General features: G+C 37.6%; 3 protein-coding genes across 7 annotated transcripts in view; 1 reads left to right on the top strand and 2 right to left on the bottom strand.

Annotated features, from left to right (window-relative positions):
* Positions 1 to 539: 539 nt before the first annotated feature.
* Positions 540 to 6,202, bottom strand: LOC111465394 (3-oxoacyl-[acyl-carrier-protein] synthase II, chloroplastic-like). The gene is made up of 13 exons (XM_023109745.1): positions 5,585 to 6,202; positions 5,136 to 5,341; positions 4,865 to 5,068; positions 3,663 to 3,773; positions 3,478 to 3,573; positions 3,222 to 3,267; positions 3,044 to 3,123; positions 2,581 to 2,649; positions 2,177 to 2,261; positions 1,371 to 1,525; positions 1,204 to 1,284; positions 1,002 to 1,061; positions 540 to 899 (listed from the first exon to the last, which is right to left on the bottom strand). The coding sequence occupies exons 1-13, from the start codon at positions 6,171 to 6,173 to the stop codon at positions 783 to 785; spliced, it is 1,899 nt and encodes a 632-aa protein (XP_022965513.1). The 5' UTR covers positions 6,174 to 6,202; the 3' UTR covers positions 540 to 782.
* Positions 6,203 to 8,581: 2,379 nt separating this feature from the next.
* LOC111465314 (auxin response factor 19-like) lies at positions 8,582 to 15,672 on the top strand. Of its 5 annotated transcripts, XM_023109627.1 has the most exons (14): positions 8,582 to 9,013; positions 9,203 to 9,321; positions 9,411 to 9,506; positions 9,628 to 9,684; positions 9,780 to 9,935; positions 11,171 to 11,255; positions 11,450 to 11,540; positions 11,621 to 11,785; positions 11,861 to 12,056; positions 12,357 to 12,495; positions 12,593 to 13,113; positions 13,405 to 14,325; positions 14,671 to 14,861; positions 14,947 to 15,672. In XM_023109627.1, the coding sequence occupies exons 1-14, from the start codon at positions 8,971 to 8,973 to the stop codon at positions 15,122 to 15,124; spliced, it is 2,958 nt and encodes a 985-aa protein (XP_022965395.1). In that variant the 5' UTR covers positions 8,582 to 8,970; the 3' UTR covers positions 15,125 to 15,672. The 5 variants fall into 5 exon arrangements, with proteins under 5 accessions (XP_022965395.1, XP_022965394.1, XP_022965393.1 ...); XM_023109626.1 differs by having other exon boundaries at positions 8,583 to 9,013; positions 9,209 to 9,321; positions 12,593 to 14,325; XM_023109625.1 differs by having other exon boundaries at positions 8,583 to 9,013; positions 12,593 to 14,325.
* Positions 15,673 to 15,863: 191 nt separating this feature from the next.
* Positions 15,864 to 23,618, bottom strand: part of LOC111465315 (oligouridylate-binding protein 1-like) — a 9,412-nt gene continuing 1,657 nt past the window's right edge. Inside the window, exons 2-12 of the mRNA XM_023109631.1 lie at positions 22,944 to 23,005; positions 22,536 to 22,638; positions 22,168 to 22,244; positions 22,034 to 22,095; positions 21,844 to 21,931; positions 21,620 to 21,695; positions 21,444 to 21,474; positions 18,707 to 18,826; positions 17,210 to 17,295; positions 16,642 to 16,815; positions 15,864 to 16,407 (exon numbers count right to left, since the gene is read on the bottom strand). Coding sequence (XP_022965399.1) covers positions 16,105 to 16,407; positions 16,642 to 16,815; positions 17,210 to 17,295; positions 18,707 to 18,826; positions 21,444 to 21,474; positions 21,620 to 21,695; positions 21,844 to 21,931; positions 22,034 to 22,095; positions 22,168 to 22,244; positions 22,536 to 22,638; positions 22,944 to 23,005 — 1,182 coding nt within the window. The 3' untranslated portion in view covers positions 15,864 to 16,104. The remainder of the gene's footprint in view (positions 16,408 to 16,641; positions 16,816 to 17,209; positions 17,296 to 18,706; positions 18,827 to 21,443; positions 21,475 to 21,619; positions 21,696 to 21,843; positions 21,932 to 22,033; positions 22,096 to 22,167; positions 22,245 to 22,535; positions 22,639 to 22,943; positions 23,006 to 23,618) is intronic.

The following is a 23,618-nucleotide window of genomic DNA, read 5'->3' as shown; positions in this document are numbered from 1 at the left end:
AACCCTAAAACCCTAAACCTTGAAACCCCAAACCGCAAAACCTAAAAACCTAAACCCTAAACCCCTCGCCTTAGGCCTTAGGCCCTTGACCCTAAACCCCTGAACCATAAAACCTTAACCCCAAACCCTAGATCATTACCTCTAAACCCTCACTCCGAAACTTGAAACTCTATCAGTATAACCCATGATCTTAGAACCCCGAACCCCGAACCCCAAACTCAAAACCCTAAACCAAAACTTGAAACCCTATCACTATAACCCATGATCTTAGAACCCCAAACCCCAAACTCCAAACTGATGGGCTGTGGAGTAGAAGTTTATCTTAATCATGTTTTGGACTCCAAAATGCATAAGTATTTGCATTTTGTAAACATTTATTTGTGCATTCTAATAAATTATTTGTTAAACTAATTGTACCCAATCTTGTTCACTAAATTAATGTCATTTAGTAGTGATCCATGACTTAAAGATTTGTTAAACTAATTCTTTTCAAAATTTGTTTATATCTCAAAAGATATGTATCGTAAAAACTTTGATAATTATATTTCCCCATCAAAATGTCAACAGAAATACGAGGTCTCAATTTTATTGTAATAAAAACATCTCAAACAAACAAGAATTGTAGTTGGAAGTAGCAGAATGTAATCAACATCCAGGGGAACAAATGATATAATAGAGAAAATGCCATCTATGCTTATTCCAACCCAGAATTGATAAAACTTGCCAAAACTTGCATTGCATTCTACTGCTTATGCTTCCCAACCTGATTTCTAACCATTTTCTTACTTGTATGGAGTAAATATGATCGATGAATTATGGCCCCCAAATCCGAATGAATTAGACAACGCTGCCTTGATGTCGAATCTCTCTTTCTTCGGACCCACTAGCACATTCATGTCCTGTATATGCAACAATATTAAACGTTATTTCAAATGTTCAAATTCATAACGTGTATAACGACTTAACCCAACAGGGTTGGATGGATTATTAGAGCAACATACCACGCCTTCATCTGGGTTTTCAAGATTGATATTTGGATGTACCCATCCTGTCCGAATAGCCTGATGACAGAACACAGCGTCAACTTATGAACGACAAAAAAGCTCGTTTGAACGGGAGGAGGAAGATCGTAAAGGCACATTAACATTGTGGTTTGTATTATGACACTACTTATACCAGAGAACAATTTGACACCTTTATTACCTGTATCACTGCAACAGCTTCCACTGCACCTGCAGCTCCAAGTAGGTGGCCGATCATAGATTTTGTGGAGTTCACCTTCAGCTGCCAAAGCATTAACCTTATCTTTGCATGTTTGTTTACATTGTAAGATTAGAAACGTATGTAAACACTGAGAATTATCAAGTCACCTCAGGGTTATTGCCAAAACAATGAAGAAGAGCTTGATACTCTTTGAGGTCTCCAGCAGGTGTTGATGTGGCATGTGCATTTATATAATTAACGTCTTCCCTTGATACTCCTGACTGGGCCAACGCCTTTTCTATGCAAAGAATGACACCAGCCCCTGAGTTTTATAGAAATGCAGGGAACACACTTTAGCTCCACCGATTTCAACAACAAGAATGCAACTTAACATGTACCCGGTCAAAAGGTTTGAATCTTCCCACCCCAAGTATTGTTNAAAAAAACCCAAAAAAAAAAAAAAAAAAAAAAAAAAAAAAGAGAGAGAAACATTGGATAGAGCATAACTTTGGTTACCCATAATAAGATCAAACCAACCACTGAAAACTTCCAAAAGCTGGATCTGTATTTTGAGGCACTTGATGAAGTCAACATGGTAAATCCAATGCAAGTGCAAAAGTTTGGAAATAGATTGCCCCACAAGTTATTTGGAAAAGCAATGCTTCAACGAGCAACTGTTATTTACCATTCTCTTACCATACTTACATGTCCAGGCATAAGTTTAAAAATATCGATCCAATTTCCACTTAATTGCATGATGGATCGATTAGACCATAAATGAAGTAAATTTTATATTTATTACAAATAATTTAGCAAATCCAAAGATATGCCACCACAGACTCCTCTATAATATACATTTAAAATTTTTTAGCAAACCATAAGTGAGAAGAGAAAGTACTAAAACCAACAAAACAATAAATTGTCTAAAGTTTATCAGACCTGCTCCACGGATATTTAAGTTAACGGGGATTACCATCAGGACGTGGTTCTGTCATGTGGTAAGCATCGCAAGTTAAACTTCCACCAAGAAATTCTGCATATATTTCTGCGCCTCTTTTCTGCGAATTTAAGGTCAGATGACTGAATTCATTAATGAAAAGAACAGTAGTGGGTTCCAGAGAAATAAAAGTAAAAGTACATTTTTGTTTTAAAGCAAAAAATAAAGTTTTGAAGAGATTGAAAATTGTAAACGTTACAAGTGAAAGCATTCAGCATTAAAGATAAAGGTGAGAGACCATGTTCACGGGAAACATAGATGGATACTCAGAATCATGGATCAAGGTACTAGTTGATGGATGTCATTTTAGAATGAACTACAGAAGAAACAAAGATCGATACCAAAAATTAAGGGTATGATATTAGATAGATTGAGCCTACCTTCGCATGCTCTAGCTCTTCTAAAAGCAATACTCCAGCACCTTCGCCCATCACAAATCCATCTCTACTCTGCAACATAACATCAACCGCACATCAAAATAAACAGAAAACCTAGCCTGCTGACAAGACAAATACCAGCATTAAGGTTTATCAAAAAAATAAATATATATGGAAAAAAATTACTTTCAAATGTACTGTTTATGACCAAAACAACAAACCCATCAACAATTTTACACAAAAAGTTTAATCCCAGCCCTCTTTTAATGCAAAGGAGGGAGAACGGATATATTCGGTGAATAAAAAAATTAACTAATGAGCTTAATTTCAAGTTCGTAAAAAAAAAATATCAACATTAAAAAATAAATATTTCGAAGTTCAAGTAACTTTACAATTGCCTCTCATTTTCAAGAGCATCAATAAGAAACAGAAAAATCAATGGTAAAGAGATTGTTGGTAACTTTACAATGTCCCAAGGGCGTGAAGCTTTAGTAGGGTCACTGTTTCTCTGTGAAAGTGCTCTACAAGCAACAAAGCCTCCCAAGCCTACTTCCCAACAACAGTTAAGAGTAGAGGGCAAAAAAAAAAACCCAAAGTTGTGTAAAGAAATCTCAGATGAATTTAACAGGAAAAGAAAGAAATACCTATGGGTATAACTGCTGCATCTGAACCACCACAAAGCATTACATCCTGCACAAAATTTAAAGAAATATAAGCATAAAGTAGTAATATAGATAAGAAAAATCTAGAACAACTCAGATGTAAAAAGAATGGTATATGATTCACTTCAGATGTACATGCTAGAGTTAGTTGAATTATCTATTAATTCAGGAGAAGAAAAATTTGAGAAGAAAACAATTTCTGGCAGGCCTATTCAGAAAGTCAAATATAAGCACTTACAGCATCACCTCTACTTATATGATCTGCTGCATTCAATATGCAAAAATTGCTTGTAGCACAGGCTGTGGAAATGGAATAGTTTGGACCCATCCACCCCTGAAGCTCAATCAGAAAATAACATGAAGTAAAAGGAATTAAAAGAATCAAATTGCACTAGCAAGGATTGTCGTAAAATTCATACTAACCAAGTCCGCTGCAAGCATGGCAGAACCCATATTCGTTGTTGCAAAGGGTACACAGAAAGGATTCATCTTCCTGTATGAAATCCGTAAAGCCTCTATTGCATCATAAAAAACCTGTCCACCAATTAAAATGGAAAACCGAGTGCATCAATTCCTTGGAATGAATCATCTGAGTGGTGCCTCTACTCAAGTTAGGAAACTAATTTCTTCAGTTCTTCCATAGAAAACAACATTTCATGCTAGTAAGAAGTCAAAAAGAATGACTGAACAACCAGAGAACTAGCCTACACAAAACTAGAAGGTTTGCAATTTTTTAGAACGAGGAGGGAGAGAGATAGAGAGAGCACTAATTTACTTCATCACAATGCCAATGAGGCCAGAAATGTAATATACTCCAAATGCTACTTGAACAAATTTCCTTTTATTGCTCTCTAATGTCAACTTCCAAAAGAAAACCATGACAAAACTTGCACCAAAAACCTTTCATTTTTGGTCATCCTTGCATCTCAACATTATGCAGAAATCATCCAAAATCCAACTTAGTTTCAGTTTTCCCAACATTACTAGGAGGAAGTCAAAATGAGAAAATCATCTTGGTCCTGGAAGTAATAAATGATTTGTCTTTTGATATGTGACATATATATATTAAACAGGAGTATTAAAAAAGTAAGAACATATCAAATTAACTTTAGATATTGAACTCTAAAACATTTAGGCCCCGTTTCATAATCATTTAGTTTTTGGTTCTTAATTTTAGAAAATTAAGTTTGTTTTCTCCCAGTTTCTCTACAACGGGTTTGCTCTTTGTGTTAAAGAAACACTTGAATTCTTAGCCAAATTCTAAAAACAAAAACAAGTTTTCTTAACTTAGCTTGGTTTTTTGAAAATAGAAGTAAAAAGTAGATAACAAAGCAAGGAAACCCATAGCTTGGTTTTTTGAAAATAGAAGTAAAAAGTAGATAATAAAGCAAGGAAACCCATAGGTGGAAGTAATATTTATAGGCTTAACATTCTAAAACCAAAAACCAAATGATTATCAAACAAGACCTTAACTAATATTAATCCACAGAAAACAATTGCAAGGATTTGTATCATAATCTGAAGTGGATACTTCTATACTTTGGGATGGATTGTCATACTACATCAATCTACATTACGGACTACATAGTACATTCATACTCAAGTACTCATTCAGTCAAGGTTACCTTCATGCCACCCATTGCTGAACCGATCAACACTCCACATTTAGCTTTATTTAACTCATCCATTACATCTTCTGTAATTCCTCCATCCGCAAGGGCTTTCTTGCCGGCAGTAAGCAAGTAAAGCATGAACTTATCCATCTTCTTAGAAAGTTTTGGAGCAACCCATCCATCAGTTGAGAAGCTCTTTATCTCTCCAGCAATTCTCTGAGAAAATAAAATATAAAGGTGAACACAAAGGAAACGGCATGTGGGAAAAGAAAGATATATCTACCGTGGGAAATTGGTCACAATCAAATGACTCGATCTCTGTTATGCCACTGATACCCTCGAGCAAACTACTATAGAAGAGATCTGCATCGTGACCCAGTGGAGTCACCACACCCATTCCAGTGACAACTATTCGCCTTTGCCTGGTACCATGTTTCTTTTTTACTGTTATTTCTTCAGCAGGTTGTACAGCTATGGACATGGCCTCGCCTAAAGTTTTGAAAAGTCATTATCCATGACGTTTTTGCATCTTAAAAGCAAGAAACTTCACTAATTCTATACAATCAAGCAGCATCAGCATAGGCGTTCCTCAGATTAGAACCGTATCGTATGAATCTAACGAAATTACATCTAATGAATTTGATAACATGGATTAAAACAAAATAATAATGAATTGAACTGCAAGAACTTCAATAGAGAAAACAACTTTTATACGAAAAGAATCGTTTATACCCGAATGAGCAGCCCTGCGTTTTGGCAGGCAATTCCAATTTCTACTTTGTGGCTTGAACAGAATGCAGGAGCTCGTAAGTCCCTGCATCATCCTGGATCCACAGGACGACAAAATTTCTGTCCCGTGACTTTGAGAGCTTCTACTGCTGCATTTTGATTTAAACTTCCGTCTTCCAGCACATTTTTCGATAATCTTAGAAGAAGAAAACATGGAGGAATCAAAGGAATGATTTCTTCCGCAGTTGACAGACATGCAAGCGGACAAAAGTCCAGAGCAGAGTGGAGAAACAACAGAGGATGCAGCCATGGAGGGTTGAATCCAAAACCTGGTATATGCGGATAAGAAAAGCAAGTAGAAAAGGCGTACACAGGAGAAAGAGCTTGAAAAGGAAGGTAATCTGGACCGTGCAGATTCAGAGAAGGTGGAATGGATTAGAAGAACCGTCGAAACAGCGAGTGATTGAAGATCAAAAGGAGGATGTGGGGACGAGTAAGAAGAGGGGGTGAAAATGGCGGAAACGATGACGCATTCGTCGATCTCTGCAGAAGAGGAAGTCGACGCTTGAGACGACAGTGTGTAGCTCCACATAAAAGTGGAAGTGTTCTCTCTTTTCCCTTTTTGACTCGATTTTTTAAACTAATTTATACTGCCACTATTATATATATATATATTTAACAAAATACAGAAACTAAAACATTTCAACTTCGTCTGTAACTAAAAAATACCATTTCTCCTAATATTTAAATATTTATTACTTGTTGAAATGAAACTCTATTATTTACGGGAGAAACGCTTTTTTAACCGCATTTTTTTAACTCAATAAATTTTTTTTTGGAGTTAGTGTTCCATAATAAATGTATATTTAATAAAATATACGTTTTAAATTTCAATTAATTAATTAATTAATTATTAAAAAATTATTTAAATTTTCTATTCATACCCATCATAGATAAAAAAAAATAATAAAAAAAAATAATAACACAGTTGTTTTTTTTAGGTTCTAGCCGTGAATCATTGGTTGAGGAGGAAAACGAAACACCTTTAATATGTGGAAACCGTTTTAAAAACCTTATTTGAGATAAAAAAAGTATAATATCTAATCGCAGTCAATTTTGGTCATTACAAATGGTATCAGACAGACACTAGGCGGGTGTGGAAACCTTTCCCTCCCAAACGTGATGGAATACCGGGGCGTGTGTGGAAATCTTTCTCTAGTAAAAGGCTAGCAAACATGAAGAGAAACTCAAAAAGGAAAGTCCAAAAAAGACTATATCTGGTAACAGTGGGCTTGGGCCGTTACATTAGCCCAGAAGCCTCTCTAGTAAACGTGATGGGACACCAGGCGGGTGTGGAAACTTTTTCCCAGTGAACTTGAGAGAACATCGGACGGGTGTGGAAACCTTTCCCTAGTAAACATAGAAAGTCTAACCAAGACAATATTTGCTAACTGTGAGTAACCGCACAAGCCAATATCGGCCTCCAATATTTTGTTTGTTGTTTTCATTTTTGGTGTTGTAGCGATTGGGCCAGCCGCACGTTCCGCCATATGTAGAGTTGAAGATGATTAAGCGGAGTTGTGGGCGTTCCTCCACTGCCTTGTGGTTGTATGTAAAGATAGCTCATTTGTTTCATGTGCGTGCTCGCTATTTGCGCTGTCCAGGACTTGCGCGTGAAGCTAGCTTGCTACTATGAGCTGTGACAGCTCTGCACCCACTGCAAGCCAAAACCCAAAAACCAAATACTATGCACTTCCACCATTCCTACCATTATGTGTCCAAAAACAGCCATTAGTACCGAGAATCTCGGGTGTTGCTACGCCTCTAACTTCTTATCAGCCACTTCCTACTCTTTTCATGTTGACATCAACACATCCACATAATATAATATGACATAATATCACTAAACTATATATTCATTAAGGTGTCTTGTTCATGAATATGTATTTGATGAACATGTATTTAATACCACTTGTAACACCTATTGTCTAGGATTCAGCTTAAGATTTGAAATCTGGATTCGACATTTAATTATTTAGGCATTTTCCTGCCTCCATACATGACCATGTTCCTTACTTGTTGCTTCTAAGAATTAAGATTAATATTCCCAAACTAACTCTTTTAGCATGTTTTGAATTTTTAAACAAATATATGTTAAACGTACTCTATCAGTATAATAGGTAGAAGTAGTAAAATGTCAAGCAGTAAAATATCGGGTCATCAAGTGTGAATCTAAATTTCAAATTCGGGACATGATGAGAGATTGAGTTGAGTGTAGTGCGACCAGCATTGCAATCTACAGAGTGCATTGGGGGATGGGTAGCTAAGGCCGTGGCTGCGGGTGTGGTGGTGTGTTGTAAAACCCATGTGTGTTAAACAGTTGTGGAAGAAAGGGAAAGCAAATTAATTAATTGATCGAACCCCACCTTTTAATGGTGCAACAAAAGAGCGGCCATCCATCACCGCACATCATCCTTTGTACGGTATGTGGATGCATATTAAAAAACAAGTTTCGCACCACATTTAAAGATGTGGTTGAATATCACCGGGATCCTGACCTCTTAGTGGTTCACTTATCAGCATCATCTTTAAGCGAGGGCATGATCAAGGGTCAAGTTTTAGTGAATGAGGTCAAAGCCATGGCGCCCACTATTACATCTTTAAATAAATGGCGACGGCCCATGTGCAAACCTCCTGTTTTTGCGGCTATTTCACTCTGTTTTCCTACAACCCAAAAGTGAAAGCTTTTTGTGTCTTGTTTTCAGATTCGTGACGAAAACAGAAAATGGTTTGTTGAACATTCCGTAGTGCGGGGTGGCCCAGCAGTCATGTCGAGGGCGGAGAGCGCAAGGCCACGCCCACGCCCACGCCCACGCCCACGCCCACGCCCAGCACTCACTGTGCAAGCGGCGTTGTCAAAAGTTCCAACTCCCTTGCATTATTCATCTTATCAATCATTCCCTTTCTTTTATTTGTGGAGTAATTAATAACATAAAGACTTAAATCTTTTTTATTTCTGTTGTCTACCATTCTTCCATTTCATGTCGGTTTCTGTCCCCCTTTCTCTCTTCTTCTCAAACCTTTAAGCTATTTAGCTTTAAGCTTTATCTTCGGCCTTCGATTTCCCGGAGTCAAGTCTGTGTCATCACCACCTTCATCCCCTCGACAGTTTTGCTATTCACTTTTTTTTCTCTTTTTTCTTCACAACCCAAACTGGATCACTATATTCCCTTTGGGGTTCCGCCGCTCTACCTCGCCTTCTTCGCTTCTTTTTCTTCAGCGAACCCTGTTGTTGTTTCCAGAGGCGCCGGGACTGGCATGGGTGTGTTCTTGCCTTCACGGAGCTAGTGATCAGATTTCCTTTGGATTTGTGGGTTATATCCTACAGTATGAAAGCTCCCCCAAATGGGTTTGTGCCCAATTCTGGAGAAGGTAACTTATCTTCTCTACAATGTTCTTTAAGAACACGATTGTTTAGAGATTCTGAAGTTGTGTATATTTCTGACATACTAAAAATCTGCTTAATTATTCATGGTAGTGGTGGTTTAAGCTCTTAGATCATGAGATTTGTTAAAACCTTTAGTAGTATTTAGTTGTGATGCCTGTTTGTTTGTCTGAAAGGAACAGGTGAAAGGAAGAATATTAATTCTGAGTTATGGCATGCTTGTGCTGGACCTCTTGTTTCGTTACCGCCAGTTGGAAGTCTTGTGGTTTACTTCCCTCAAGGCCACAGTGAACAAGTATATACTCTATGATTCAATTTATTTGAACATATGGATGGATAGTGGTTTGTGATGGGTTTTTTTCCTTTCTTTTTTAAACCTTTCAGGTTGCAGCATCCATGAATAAGGAGACTGATTTCATTCCAAACTACCCTAACCTTCCTTCAAAGTTGGTGTGCATGCTCCATAATGTCATATTACATGTATGAGGGATTCTATGGCCCATACAGCTAATCAAATCTCTTAAATTGAACTACTACATATTTAGAGGTGCAAATAATTTGTGAGCTCAATATGAGATGGTTATTTTGTGTTCTGAACCAGGCTGATCCTGAAACTGATGAAGTGTATGCACAAATGACCCTTCAACCAGTGAATAAAGTAGGTTAGCCACTCAATAAGTGTTCGATACTTCATATTAGATTCATTTATACATTCAAATAATTTGGTTGTTAATACAATATTCCGTTTTGCAGTACGAAAAAGAAGCTTTATTGGCATCTGATATTGGCCTCAAGCAAAACAGGCAGCCTGCTGAGTTCTTCTGCAAAACTCTAACAGCTAGTGACACTAGCACTCATGGTGGATTTTCTGTGCCTCGTCGTGCAGCTGAGAAGATTTTTCCCCCATTAGTGCGCATCACATCTCGTATTCTTTAATATTACTTCCATTTAATATATTGGTTTAAGGATATATTGTTGATTTTTATCCTGTAACATTCTGTCTGTCTGTTTAGAAATTATGTTTAAAAATAAATTTCTATTGCTTTGGGGTATTCCAAAATCTCCAGCTTTGTAAGGTTCATTGTTAGGGATGGGTCATGGATTCTCTTCTGGTATGATTGTTGGAAGGTTGGATTCTTAAGGTCATGTTTTGGTTCCCCGACCACCCATGGGTGATGTTGGGTCACGTGTAGGGTGTGTAAGAAGGCTTTGGAAAGCCCGGTTCATAGTTGCTTTGGCAATCTGAGATAGATTTTTGGGACCTTTGTGTTAGGATCGCACAACTCACACACTCTATCTAGATGAAGAACATGAAGAACAGAAGAGATAAGACACAAGGAAAAATATACGTCGTAACACCAGGATGGAGAACTCCACATCCAGGCAAAGTGTTTGGACTTGCTGGCTTTTTGGACCGTGGATGTCTAAGGAGGGCAGGATGGTTACTTCCTGTGATGTTCGTAGATGTTACAAATAGCATAGGTATGACCTACACACTCATAATAGCCCATTCAGTCTCCTAAAATCTATTAGTGACCGTTGAAACGTTTTTGGATAGGAAATTCTTTTGTAATTATGGCTTCTCTTAAAATCTAGGAAATTCTTTTGTAATTATAGCTTCTCTTCTCCATGATGCATCTAGAAATTTCTTCTTCATTATAGCTTCTCTTCTCCAATCAAGTGGGTTCACATACACACACAGAGATGTGGAGGAAGGGGAAGGGGGTGGGGAGGTCGAGGCAATTTAATGAATTTTCCTGACCAGCAAATATTTGTGTGCACGTAGTTGCATATAGTTATGTGCGCAATGTAGGGATAAATGTCGAAAATTAGTTATTATGAGTTTGTTGGCTTAAGTAGCCATAGGGAGGCGATGGTTGGTATAAAGGATCAACAGGTCTGGCTTGTTCGGAACTGGCTGCTGGAGTGGAGTTAGTCTTCGGTTAGCAAATTGTATAAATACTAGTTGTTTAGGTTGTATGAACTCGAGTACGATTGGTATCCTTTGGGCTACACAAGTACATTTTTGTTAATAATTAACACCTCATGTGATTTGAGGTTGTAATGCAAACTTTAATTTAAACTTATGATTGTTTTTGTGTGTATCTTTCTTGAAAGCTCATATTGAATATTCTTAATTATAGGACTACTCGATGCAACCCCCTGCTCAGGAACTTGTGGCTAGAGATTTGCATGATAATTCATGGACATTCAGGCATATTTACCGTGGTATGGGACCTTTCGTATTTTCACCTTTACTGTCTATCAGTTGAAGATCTCTGTTAATATTTTCATCGTTTTTACATTCCCATTGATGGTTTAGGGTTTATTTTCTGGTTCTGCATCTGCTTGTATTTTGTAGTGAGAACGTGAATATAAATTTTATCGTTTTGATGAGGTTGAGAATGCTTAAATTTTTTCAGGCCAACCAAAACGACACCTTCTGACCACTGGGTGGAGTGTTTTTGTTAGCACAAAACGAGTATTCGCCGGAGACTCGGTGCTGTTTATAAGGTTATAAAATCATCAGTTTGTAACTCACCTAAATTAATGTTGAGACAAATCCTGATGGTATATACATTGATGCATTATAGAGATGAAAAGTCACAGCTTCTTTTAGGCATAAGGCACGCTAACAGGCAGCAGCCCGCTCTGTCTTCGTCGGTCATATCAAGTGATAGCATGCACATAGGGATTCTTGCTTCTGCTGCTCATGCTGCTGCAAATAACAGTCCTTTTACTATATTTTACAACCCTAGGTAACTACTGATTTGTTTTTAAAATTCCGTATGATTTCAGTTTCAGCATCGATGATCATTTCGTGAGTTTTTCAGGGCCAGTCCTTCTGAATTTGTGATTCCTTTGGCCAAGTATACGAAAGCAATGTACACGCAAGTTTCGCTTGGCATGCGATTTAGGATGATGTTTGAAACTGAGGAGTCGGGAGTACGCAGATATATGGGTACAATTACTGGTATCAGTGACATGGATTCCGTACGATGGAAAAATTCACAGTGGCGCAATCTTCAGGTACTATTAATAAATTATGTAAAACTAAAATTATATAATTCCGTGAGATCCCACATTGGTTGGGGAGGAGAACGAAACACCCTTTATAAGGATGCAGAAACCTCTCCCTAACAGACGCAATTTAAAAACCTTGAGGGAAAGCCTGAAAGGAAAATCCCAAAGAGGACAATATCTGTTAGCGGTGGACTTGGGTCGTTATAGAGAGCATCTTGGAAGATATTTAAAAATGTGTTGTGATACTCATCCATGATTGTTAATGGCCTGCTTCTGTTGCTTACCAACTATATATACTTACCGAAGGTTGGATGGGATGAATCGGCAGCTGGTGAACGACCGAACCGAGTTTCTATATGGGAAGTTGAGCCGGTTGTGACCCCCTTCTATATATGTCCACCTCCATTTTTCAGACCCAAATTCCCTAAACAACCAGGGATGCCAGGTAATTGAAACCTACAATAATTTCCTAGGAACCATGTGTTTAAGTGAATAGAAAGCAGCAATAATATGTTGTAGTGACCTTCACATCATTTTTGCAGATGATGAATCTGATATTGAAAATGCTTTCAAGAGAGCCATGCCGTGGTTTGGTGACGACTTCGGCATGAAAGATACACCAAGCTCGATCTTCCCAGGTTTAAGTTTAGTGCAGTGGATGAGCATGCAACATAATAATCAGTTCCCAGCAGCTCAATCTGGAATTTTGCCGTCCATGGTTGCTCCTAGTGCTCTGCATGGAACTTTAGCCAATGATGACCCGTCTAAATTATTGTGTTTTCAAGCTCCAGTAATGTCATCATCAAATCTCCAATTCAGCAAGGAAAATCAACAGAACCAAGTTGGCCAGTTGCCAGCAACGTCATGGTCTCAACAGCAGCAGCTGCAGCAGTTGCCACCCCAGCAGGAACTACGACAGCAGCAGCAGCAGCCGAAGCAGTCACAACAACAACAGACCTCCCAATCCGCTCTTCCGAACAATGGCGTTGGTGGTGCAAACCATTTGTCAAATCAGAGTTTGCAACAACCACTTGTATACTCTCAGCTACAGCAACAGCAACAGCAATTGCTTGCGGGAAATGTACAATCACATCAAACTAGCCAACCATCCAATAAAAACTCGATTGAGACGACATCTTTATTGCAGGAAACACAGTTTCAGCCACAAATAGATCAGCAGCCTAGCCTTGTTTCGAAACACCATCAGCAGACACAATTTCAACAGGCCCCACTACAATTATTGCAACAAAGTCTGTCTCAAAGAACACAACAACAGCCACAAGTTCAGCAATTTTCACAGCCAATAATCCCATCAGAGCAACAACTTCAATGGCAGCTGCTACAGAAGCTGCAACAACAGCAACAGCAGCAACCGTTGGTCTCCCCAGCTAGCCCGCTATTTCCACCTCAAATGATACAGCCGCATCCTATGCATCAGCAAAACCAGCCGTTACCACCCTTGCCTTTGTCCAATCAGCCACAGTTCAACACTAGTGGAGGCAGCTTCCAAACAGAAAAACATAACAGCAATGGCTTCTCAAGTTTAGGTCTCATGCAGTCCCAGCAGGTTCCTATAACCCAATCCCATAACCAATTCAAACCAACCACGGCAATTAGGGGATATTCTGGACTGACTGATGGTGATGCTCCGTCTTGTTCAACCTCGCCTTCCACTAATAATTGCCAAGTTTCAGTATCAAACCTGCTCAATAAGAATCAACAAGGAGCAGCCACACTGGGGGGAGATTTGGTAGTTGAGCCTGCAACTAACCTGCCTCAGGAGCTGCCAAGCAAACCTGATTTGCGGAACAAACCCAAGTTTCCTAACTCAAAAGGATTGGACCAACTGAAATACAGAAGCACCGTTCCCGATCAGTTAGAAGCATCTTCTTCTGGAACATCATATTGTCTGGATGCTGGCACCATTCAGCAGACTTTCCCACTCCCTACATGTTTGGATAACGATGTCCAATCACACCCACAAACCAACATCCCCTTCAGTAATAGCATTGATGGATGGGCTCCAGATACCTTATTGTCGAGGGGATATGACTCTCAAAAAGATCTTCAGAACTTACTTTCAAACTACGAGGGGGGTGTGCCAAGAGATATTGAGACAGAGTTGTCCACTGCTGCAATCCGCTCTCAGTCATTTGGGGTTCCAAACTTGCCCTTCAAGCCTGGCTGCTCGAATGATGTCAACGTCAATGAAGCTGGAGCCTTAAGTAGTGGATTGTGGGCAAATCACAGTCAACGAATGCGGACATACACAAAGGTTTGGCTTCCCACTTTAGGTCTAGTTTCTCTAGTATCCCAGGCGAATAGTAAATGATATCAATGATTAGAGCTGGTCTTGATTGTTTAATACTGTTTTCAGTTTCTTATTTAGATGATATCAATTTTGAACCTCTTCCAGTTCTACGTTTTCCTTCATATTTTGTTTATTTATTTGTAGAACGATATTACTCTCTAGGGTATTATAGCATGCTAGATCGAATTCCCGTTTAAACGATGACCACTGTTTTATCATAGTTATGTTGGGATTGGGTGTTTTAAACTTCAATACTTGTTTGAAATGTTTTGAGATTGGATTGAAACTAAAACTGCTAAAATTATGAAGGTTCAAAAGCGTGGATCAGTGGGTAGATGCATTGATGTCACTCGTTACAAAGGATATGACGAGCTTAGGCATGATCTTGCCCGAATGTTTGGTATTGAAGGGCAGTTAGAAGATCCTCAACGAACTGATTGGAAACTTGTTTATGTGGATCATGAAAATGATATACTTCTAGTTGGCGATGATCCTTGGGAGTAAGTATAAATTAGTATAATATTTTAAATCTTTTCCCGCTGCCTTTTCTTGTCTTAATACTCCATTTACCAACTGATTGCACAGGGAGTTTGTGAGCTGTGTTCAGAGCATAAAGATCCTATCATCTTCTGAAGTACAGCAGATGAGTTTAAATGGAAATTTGGGTCACATTCAGGCTCCCAATCAAGCTTGCAGCGGGACGGATAGTGGAAACGCATGGAGAGGGCAGTATGACGACAACTCGGCTGCCTCATTCAATTGATGAGGTTTTTGGAGCTCGGTGCTTAACTGATCATCATGTCTCCTGGCATCTGGGTTTTGCTATTCTTGATTAAAATTTGTTGGAACGTTCCAAAAAGGTTTTGATCAGCTCCTGAGGTGAGGGCTTTGGGAAGTAGAAACTCGGGTGAATGTTAAAGATGCCGGAGACTGACATGCATGCTGTGTTCATGAGTGCATGCTAGACGGCCTGAAGCATATCATGAAGTTGATTTAGTTTAAAGCTATTGTGAGCACCAATATGATAGCTAGCCAAGCTTGAAAGTGAACACAGCTTGACCCACTTTGTTCGTGTAAGTTGCAACAAAAATGTCATTTATATTCCAAAATATGTAGCAGCTGGAGCAACATCCCCTGGTTGAGATATGATGGTGAGTTTCAATCTATGCTGCCTCTTAACTGTGATCCAAATTTGTAATCTGAATGGATGGTTTAGGAAAAGGAAAAGAAATGTGCTGTGAATTGCAATTGCACTGTAACAACCAACAGCCAAAAACAAAAGATTCAATAATCTATTTTCATCCTTCTCACTTCCTCTATTCAATATTCTACACTGTAACAACCAACAGCCAAAAACAAAAGATTCAATAATCTATTTTCATCCTTCTCACTTCCTCTATTCAATATTTTGCAATCAAAATATGAACTCGAAGAACTAATCCTTCCAGGAAAAAAAATCAAAATATGAACTCAAAGAACTAATCCTTCCAGGAAAAAAAATGTGAAGAGGGCCAAGGAGATTGAAGGATTGGAGCTTATTTCCAGATGTGGCACCATATTTTTTTTCTAGCAGGATATTACAAACTAGATCAACAATGTAAAAGTAACAAATTAAAATGACTTTGCAATCAAACCCCCCCACCACCAGGCTATAGTACTTGCATCACAATCCCCAGAACGTAACACTTTCTTTGGTTCCACAAAACAACTACAAGCATGCATCATACAGCAATTCAAATACACCTAGTAATACATCAGCTGTTGGGTGGTTGCAATATTTTGGAACCCACTATCATATAAAGTTTGACTAGTGCCAGCACCACCAATCCCAATTCCCATCCCCATTCCCATGGCTGCCTGCTTGAGGGCATGCTGAGCCGCCTGCGGATGCATTAGCGCTCGTGCCGCACCCATTTTGCTCAACGCCATTTGCCGTTCATAGGCAGCAAGGTCGGCGGCAGACAGACCTGGCATGTGTCCCACATTTGGTGGTGGAAGAGGGGCAGAATTAGTCCCTGGCGGGGTTGGCTTGCTACCCCATGAACACTGCATCATTTGATTACAAAAACATTAAGTGGATAAATGAAAATTCAAGTCCTAAACACTCACGCAAAAACATTAACCCGCACTAATTTTCGCAGTTAGTCTCTTTCACTCGACACAAATTTTCCATCCGAAATAACCAAGTTGAAATATATATTGGCTCTGAGAACTAGATCAAATGATGATTGATTAACATTCAAGTAGGACAAAATTGTACATTTTTCATTAAGGTTGTACCTTAATTGGTTTGCCACAGACAACTCGAGCATTGCCCATTTGAATGGCTAAAGCTGCTTCAGCATGAGTGCCATATCTCACAAACCCAAAACCTTTGTCCCGTTGTACCCTAACATCTTCAATTGTCCCGGCACCAAGGGTGTGAAAATAACGGTGGAGATCAACTGAAGTAACCTGAAGAGTCATAAACACTGAAAATGATGCAATAATAAAATAATCATGCTATCACATAACAAAACTGACATGTTTTTAATTCAGGATTTAATCGAGAAATGAAGGATTGCTTGTACGACACATTAGATATATAAATTCTGAAGATCATGCTTTCATCAAAAAATAAATAAAAGAATACAAATATCCACAAAAAGGCCATATAAGAAGCGAACAAAAGATACAAGCCAAACTTTCTTAGATAAATTTTAGAAACGCATCACCATCATGCCTATGCTTTTAGAGATGGCAGAGAACTTTGACAAGCCATCCAGTTGCAGGTTCACCCAAGTTAGCTGTTTCAACAACTACTATTAACATATTAGTTACTGTTATATTAACAAAAGAATTTCCTTGCCTCCGGAGCAAGATTTCCCACATATACGGTTGTGTATTGAGGATTGTTCTCAGGTGCCTCCTCATTGGATTTCTCTTGGCCACCCTCTGCAAAAAGAGGCGACAAAATGGTGAAACTAAAACTAATGAAGCAAAAATATAAATGTCTCTCACCAAAGAGATGCAGTTTTCTGAGAGCAGTGATAGCAAAAATAAAAGACCCGAGTAAGGAAAAACATTCACTGACCGCAATTCCATATAAAAGGACTCATTATATAACAATAACAAAAAGTTGATTAACGTGCACATAGCTCAATGGATAAGAGAGAGATTGTAGGTTCGATTATTCACTCCTACATGTGTTGTAAAATTAACCAGAAAATTTAATCAATTTTGAATTATTCGTCGCACTCAACACTCAAAATTAGAGATCAGAACAACATTGGTAGTTAAGAAATTCATAAGGTACTTAAAATTTAGAGGTGGTTTAAATCCAGGTTAATTTTGTTTAACTTGGGATTAGGAAGTTAGAGACAAAAAGTGGATTTGTTAATTCTCTATGTAACATAAACTCAGTCTTATGTAGTTCATCATCTGTACTATATTTACCAAGTCTTTTTTAACAAGAAGAAATACAAACATTTCATGGTTATTAGAAAAGTTACAAACTACGAACTTTCTAAAGAGATTATAACAAAAAGAATCCCCCAAAACTTAAACTAAGTACAGTACAACCTTCAAAATTACCAAATAGAAATCTAAGGGATTACAAAGTTAAAGACACAAAAAATTCAGATCGGTAGCTTGGTTGAAAGCTCGTCTTGTTGCTAAAAGCTACACAAACTTATGGAGTTGACTATTCTTATACTTTTTTCTCCAATTGCTAAATTGATTCTATCAAATTATTCATTTCATTCGAACTAATCCTTCATTAGCTCTTGCATCAACTTAATATTTAAAATGTATTTCTTCATGGTGATATTTAAGGGATTTAAACACCAACTGTCAGGTTAAATCCAATGGCTTCCTTATGACAAGCCTAGGGTCAAATTGCCATGGGCACAAACCTCTAGAAGAAAAATTATGTTAAGTTGATTTTGGAATGATTATTCAATGTAGATAAGCAAGATACAGACCTGAAGGTCAAGACATTCATGAAGATATGTCTCTTGTTAGACAAGATCCAGAAAAAATGTAGGTTTAATTAGATATACTATGGCCAAGTGTTCGAATGCACGAGCCAGATAGAACTAGAGAAAGAACTAGCAAGAAACAAGTCAAGGGCTAAGAGTGAAAGTATAGATCAACATAAATAACCTCAGGCCTGGAAAACCAAGAAGAAAAGGCTCCCTATTCAACAGCCAAAACTATCAGCGTATAGAAATGTTAGAAGATTTGCAACAATCACTAAAAAGTTTGAAAATCTAAATAAAAGAATTCTAGGAATATTATTAAATCTAAAAATCTCTAGATGAATGATAAAAACATATATATACATATACATTTCCAGATGAAATACCTGAAGTCCCAGTTGTAAGCTCTACAACACTTCTGGAATCTGAACTCTGTTTGTCATCGCCCGAGCTAGCACCTTTTGTAGCCCAATTACACCTAATCTGTCGACTCCCAAGCCACTTTCCTTTATTGTCAAAAAAAGAAGAAAAAAATGTAGAACAGCTCCCAATAAAAAGAAACAACAATACCCAAGTCCCAAAGAGCATAGCAATGATATCCGGTTAATAAAATTACGTAGAACCTGATATGCACACTTTATTACACGTGTCTGACACAAGAAATTCAATAGCTATTTAAATAGTTTTCTTTTTTTCTTTTTTTTTTTTTTTTTTTAGTAAAAAGTCCAACTTTCATTTGAGAAAGATGAAAGAAAACATAGGAACACACACACACACACACACACACACACACACAACAACAAAAAAATAATAATAATAAAATAAAAAAAATAAAAAAAATAAAGGACTTCTGACAAACAAAAATTACAAGAGTCCTTACAAACGGAGACCCAAAGAGAGGACCACATGTCACCTTAAAGGTCGGTCAACCCTCTATAAATCCTATTATTTCTTTTCCCCCAAAGACCCCAAACCAAACAATAGCACCCAGGAAAACAAGCCATAGTAGGCAACCCTTTTTATGAGAGGACGTGGTAACAAAGCTCCTCCAACATGGATTTACAACTCCTTGGCCACCAGAAAAAAAAAATAAAGAAACCACTCCAAATCGAACCATAACCATAGGAGATGATCCAAGTCCTCGACTGCTTCCTTGCAAAGGATACAACACTGAGGCCCAATCAAATTGGGCAAAAATCTCTAAGCACGATCCAGAGTATAACCCTGCCTTGAAAGATTTAACAAACAAAAAAATAAACCTTCTTTGAAATTTTGATTTTCCAAAATAGAGGCAAAATGGGAGAGCTCAATCAAGGCTCCAAAATCGAACATCTCTTCTTCTAAATGGCAAAAAACCTAAGCAAGGCCAAAAGGGCCACTGCATCAATCAACTCTCTATTAGAAAAGGGCCAACTAAGGCCAAGGGAAATAGACGAAGAACTCCCAAAAGACGAGAGGATAGAGCACATAACAAAACTTCAAAGAGGAAAGATGGTAAGTCAAGGAAAACAACGAGCATAGGGAACTACCCCCTAGCCAATTATCTTATGAAATAAGTGTTCAGCCTATCACCACATAACAATGAACAAACTAGGAAACGAAGGAAACATGTCAGAGATAGTTTTCCATGGATTTTTGGCAGTACCTCTTGAAATCTCCTTCGAAGATCAATCAAAAGGATGTTACCCACAATAACCTTATGCCACATCTTGAGAGAAATGGCTTAACCATTTACCCACAAAGCCTAATTGTGCACACTAAGATTCCCTAAACCCAAACCCTCAAACTCCACCGGTCTAGCTACCATCTCCCAAATAACCAAATGTGAACCCTTCCCTTCATCCACCCCTTCTCACAAAAAAATCACGCATGCGTTGCTCCAAGGAATTGCAAACGTTCACAGGGACTAACAAGGAAAGGAAATAGACTGGGAAACCACTGAGGACCAAATGGCAAGGGTTAGTCTTCCTCCCTTAGAGAGAAAACTTATTTTCCACGAAGATAACCATTTCTAAACCTTTTCCATCACAAGATCCTAGAAATAAAGTTTCTAAAATTATGACCAAGGGGGAAACCTAAGTACGAGAAAGGGAATGACCAATAAAGTTTCTAAAATTATGACCAAGGGGGAAACCTAAGTACGAGAAAGGGAATGACCCCACCTCACAGCCCACCCAAGCGGCCCAACATTCCAACTTAGACTAATTGCAATTAATACTGATAACTGAACATTTATCTCTATTAACCAAATAAGATCCAAACCTATATTGCCAATTCGAATTCCCTTTCTAACGCTCAAAAAGCTTACGAAGATTGCATCAAAGATATCTTTTCCAAAGAACCCAAGCTACTTGAACACAATCCAATAGGAAGAGCTTCGGGAGGCCTATAGAAACGTCCAAGTTTAAGACTATTTTTTAGCTTGTCATCTAAGCCTTGTATTAACTCTTATATTTGACATTTGTTTAAGATTTATTTGGGAGATATTGTTTAAAAGTACACATTAATAGTTTAGTTCTTGCCTTATTGGGTTGGTAGGATTTTTTTTCCTTGTTTGTTTGAGATCTTATAGTGTTTTCCATATTCAGGTCATTGTAGTTAAGACTCGATGAAATAAATTGTGTTTGAGCGACTCTAAAGAGCCGAGAACCTTTCCCAAACCCTTTTGTCAATTCTATGTGTTCAAGTGCCCCTATAAACGTTCAAGTTTGATTGATCACTAACCTTATGGAGTCTTTACAACCTTAAACTTCAAAAATAAAAAATTTTAAAAATAAATAAATAAATATATATATATATATATACTTGCTCGTTGATCATTGACCTGAAGGTATAAATCTAATTTTTCCTTTTGACTTGATCCAAATTGTATCGAGGTTCAAGGATGATCTTTGGGGGACCTTAAATGGAAGAGGTTCTCATATCCAGTTTCCTTGGGTTTTCACATCAAGTTTCCATACTCATTTCTCGTAAGATAATTTTAACTCTATTTCTCATTTACCCAATAATGCCATTCGTTGCATTCTTTACTTGCATGGTTCAGGACAAGATATGGTTAAACAAGACACTAAATAGATAAATATACAACATAAGATTTCCAAACAAGAGAGAGAGTACGAATACCATTTATGTCATTAATTGCACTTTGAGCATCCTGAAAGCAGAATAAATAATTATTAATAGAAGTACAATTATGAACATAATCTGAAGAAAACAAATACAAGACTTCCTACATTGGTAGCAAAAGGATGGGCGACTCAGGAAGGGGTAAAAACATCATATTGAAATAATTCAAAAACCTGTTCATTCCGAAAAGCAACAAAACCATATCCCCTCGACCGTCCAGTTTTCTGGTCCCACATAACCCTTGCATCCCTGAAGTATTGAAGGAAAATAAGGTTAGAGGTGCTGGAGCAAGGTGTTCTCAGTTGAATAGTATTAAGTTAAGCTCTACCGCATCTCAAACATTTGAACATAAGCCAAGCAGACTGACTCATAACAAAAATTTGGATAACAAACTTACGAACAACTGGGATAAACAGAAAAGCATGCAAACAACGTAGCATCAGTAACCTCAGGGCTAAGATCACCAACAAATATATTAAAATGACCTGCATAAAAACACCATATAAAAATGTCAGCAGCCGCATGCTACAAACTCATCATAATTGGAAACAAAATCAAAGGAAAAAGAAACAATCTGAGCATACAACCAGATGTGTCTTCTCTCTGACTACTTGCATATGCCCAATTAACCTTTATAGGTTGTCCAAACCTGTGTGAAATTATATCGAAATATATGACTCTGGCTAATGTCAATAAAAATGCAAGAAAGAATTTCACCTACAAGTTTCTTCCATTGAGAGAAATAATAGCAACTGCAGCTGATCTGCGATCAAAGTAGTCCACAAAACCATAGGATGACTGCATAAATAGAAAGAAAAGTTGAGATAGAAGATTAGTACCTATTTATATAACAAAAAACACGTTCAAAGAAGATCCTGATCTGTGAGACAACACTGGATTATTTGAAATAATAAGAAGATCCTGATCTGTGAGATAACACTGGATTATTTGCAATAATTCCACCAACTGGTTACTTAAGGAAGAAACAGTCCAACAAAATTCAAAAGTTATAACCGATGGTGAAGTACTTATTATCATAATGGAAAGAGTTCGTATAGCACCAAATGATAGTCTAAATGGAAACCACACCTTCTCTTTCCTAATGAGCTTACATCCTTCAATGGGTCCAATACTTGAGAAAACTTCTTGAAGAAGAGGCTCGGTGACTTGGGGATGAATGTTCCCAACATACCTATATTTTTTCATTAGTTCAGATTGATGGCTAATTAAAAACAAAAAAAGATGTAATAGAAATCAGTGTACTTGAATGCATTCAAACAACATACGAACCAGAATGATATAAGTTTTAGCAAACAATGAACATGAGAAGGTGTCAATGGAAATCAATCAACAAATGGCAAATCCAAGGAGGAACCTTATATCGAAGGCAAAATGTGCAAGTTATTCCAAATAAAGACTTATCTTACTATCTAAAATTTAAAATGAACTAAATGAAAAAAATGGAAAAAGGAAATAAAATATCTATTTAATACTCACACACTGCGGCATGCACTTGAATCAAAGCCAGGAGGCAGATTTCCACTCAAGATGGGCTCTATCTGCAAAATAAAAAAGTAAAAAAAACAAGAAAGGAAAGAGAAAAACAGAATCTTCCTATTAAAACATATCTGCGCTCCTCACCCATGTAGAAATAGTGTAACTGACAGACTCGAACCAACAGACAATGGGTAACGTTTAAGTACAGGGATGAAGAAAAAGACTCCAACTGACTCGTGCTTCAGCAATAAATCTCCAAGGACTTGTCATGGATGTAAAGATGATTATGATACTGATAAATTAACAATCATATTTCTGAACAAATACTGGTTGGCTCCAAAGACTCGCATAATGATTAATAATGGCAACAATTTGTACAAGAAGAATAGAGAGGATTGTTGCATTTTAGTTACTTCCAGTCTTGTATTGTTTTCGTTATTTTTATTATTATTATTATTATTTCGTTCCCTCTCACGTGGAGTTTGTATCTTTGAAGTTAACCCTTTAATCATTGCATTAATGAAAAGTCTTGTTCCTTGTTTGAAAAAAAAAAATAGAAAGGAGTAATATTTGAAAATTAGTTAATTGATTGTCATCTACTCATTAGCATGCAAATGTTATCATGTATGTATGTGAGCACAAATGGGCCAGTCAAAGTGAAATAGGAGAGGGGGG

The sequence above is a fragment of the Cucurbita maxima genome, unplaced genomic scaffold (genome assembly GCF_002738345.1).
Source record: "Cucurbita maxima cultivar Rimu unplaced genomic scaffold, Cmax_1.0 Cma_Scf00029, whole genome shotgun sequence".
Taxonomy (NCBI): Eukaryota; Viridiplantae; Streptophyta; class Magnoliopsida; order Cucurbitales; family Cucurbitaceae; genus Cucurbita; species Cucurbita maxima.
The sequence above is the reverse complement of the archived record's forward strand: the minus strand, read 5'-3'. Positions and strand labels throughout refer to the sequence as shown.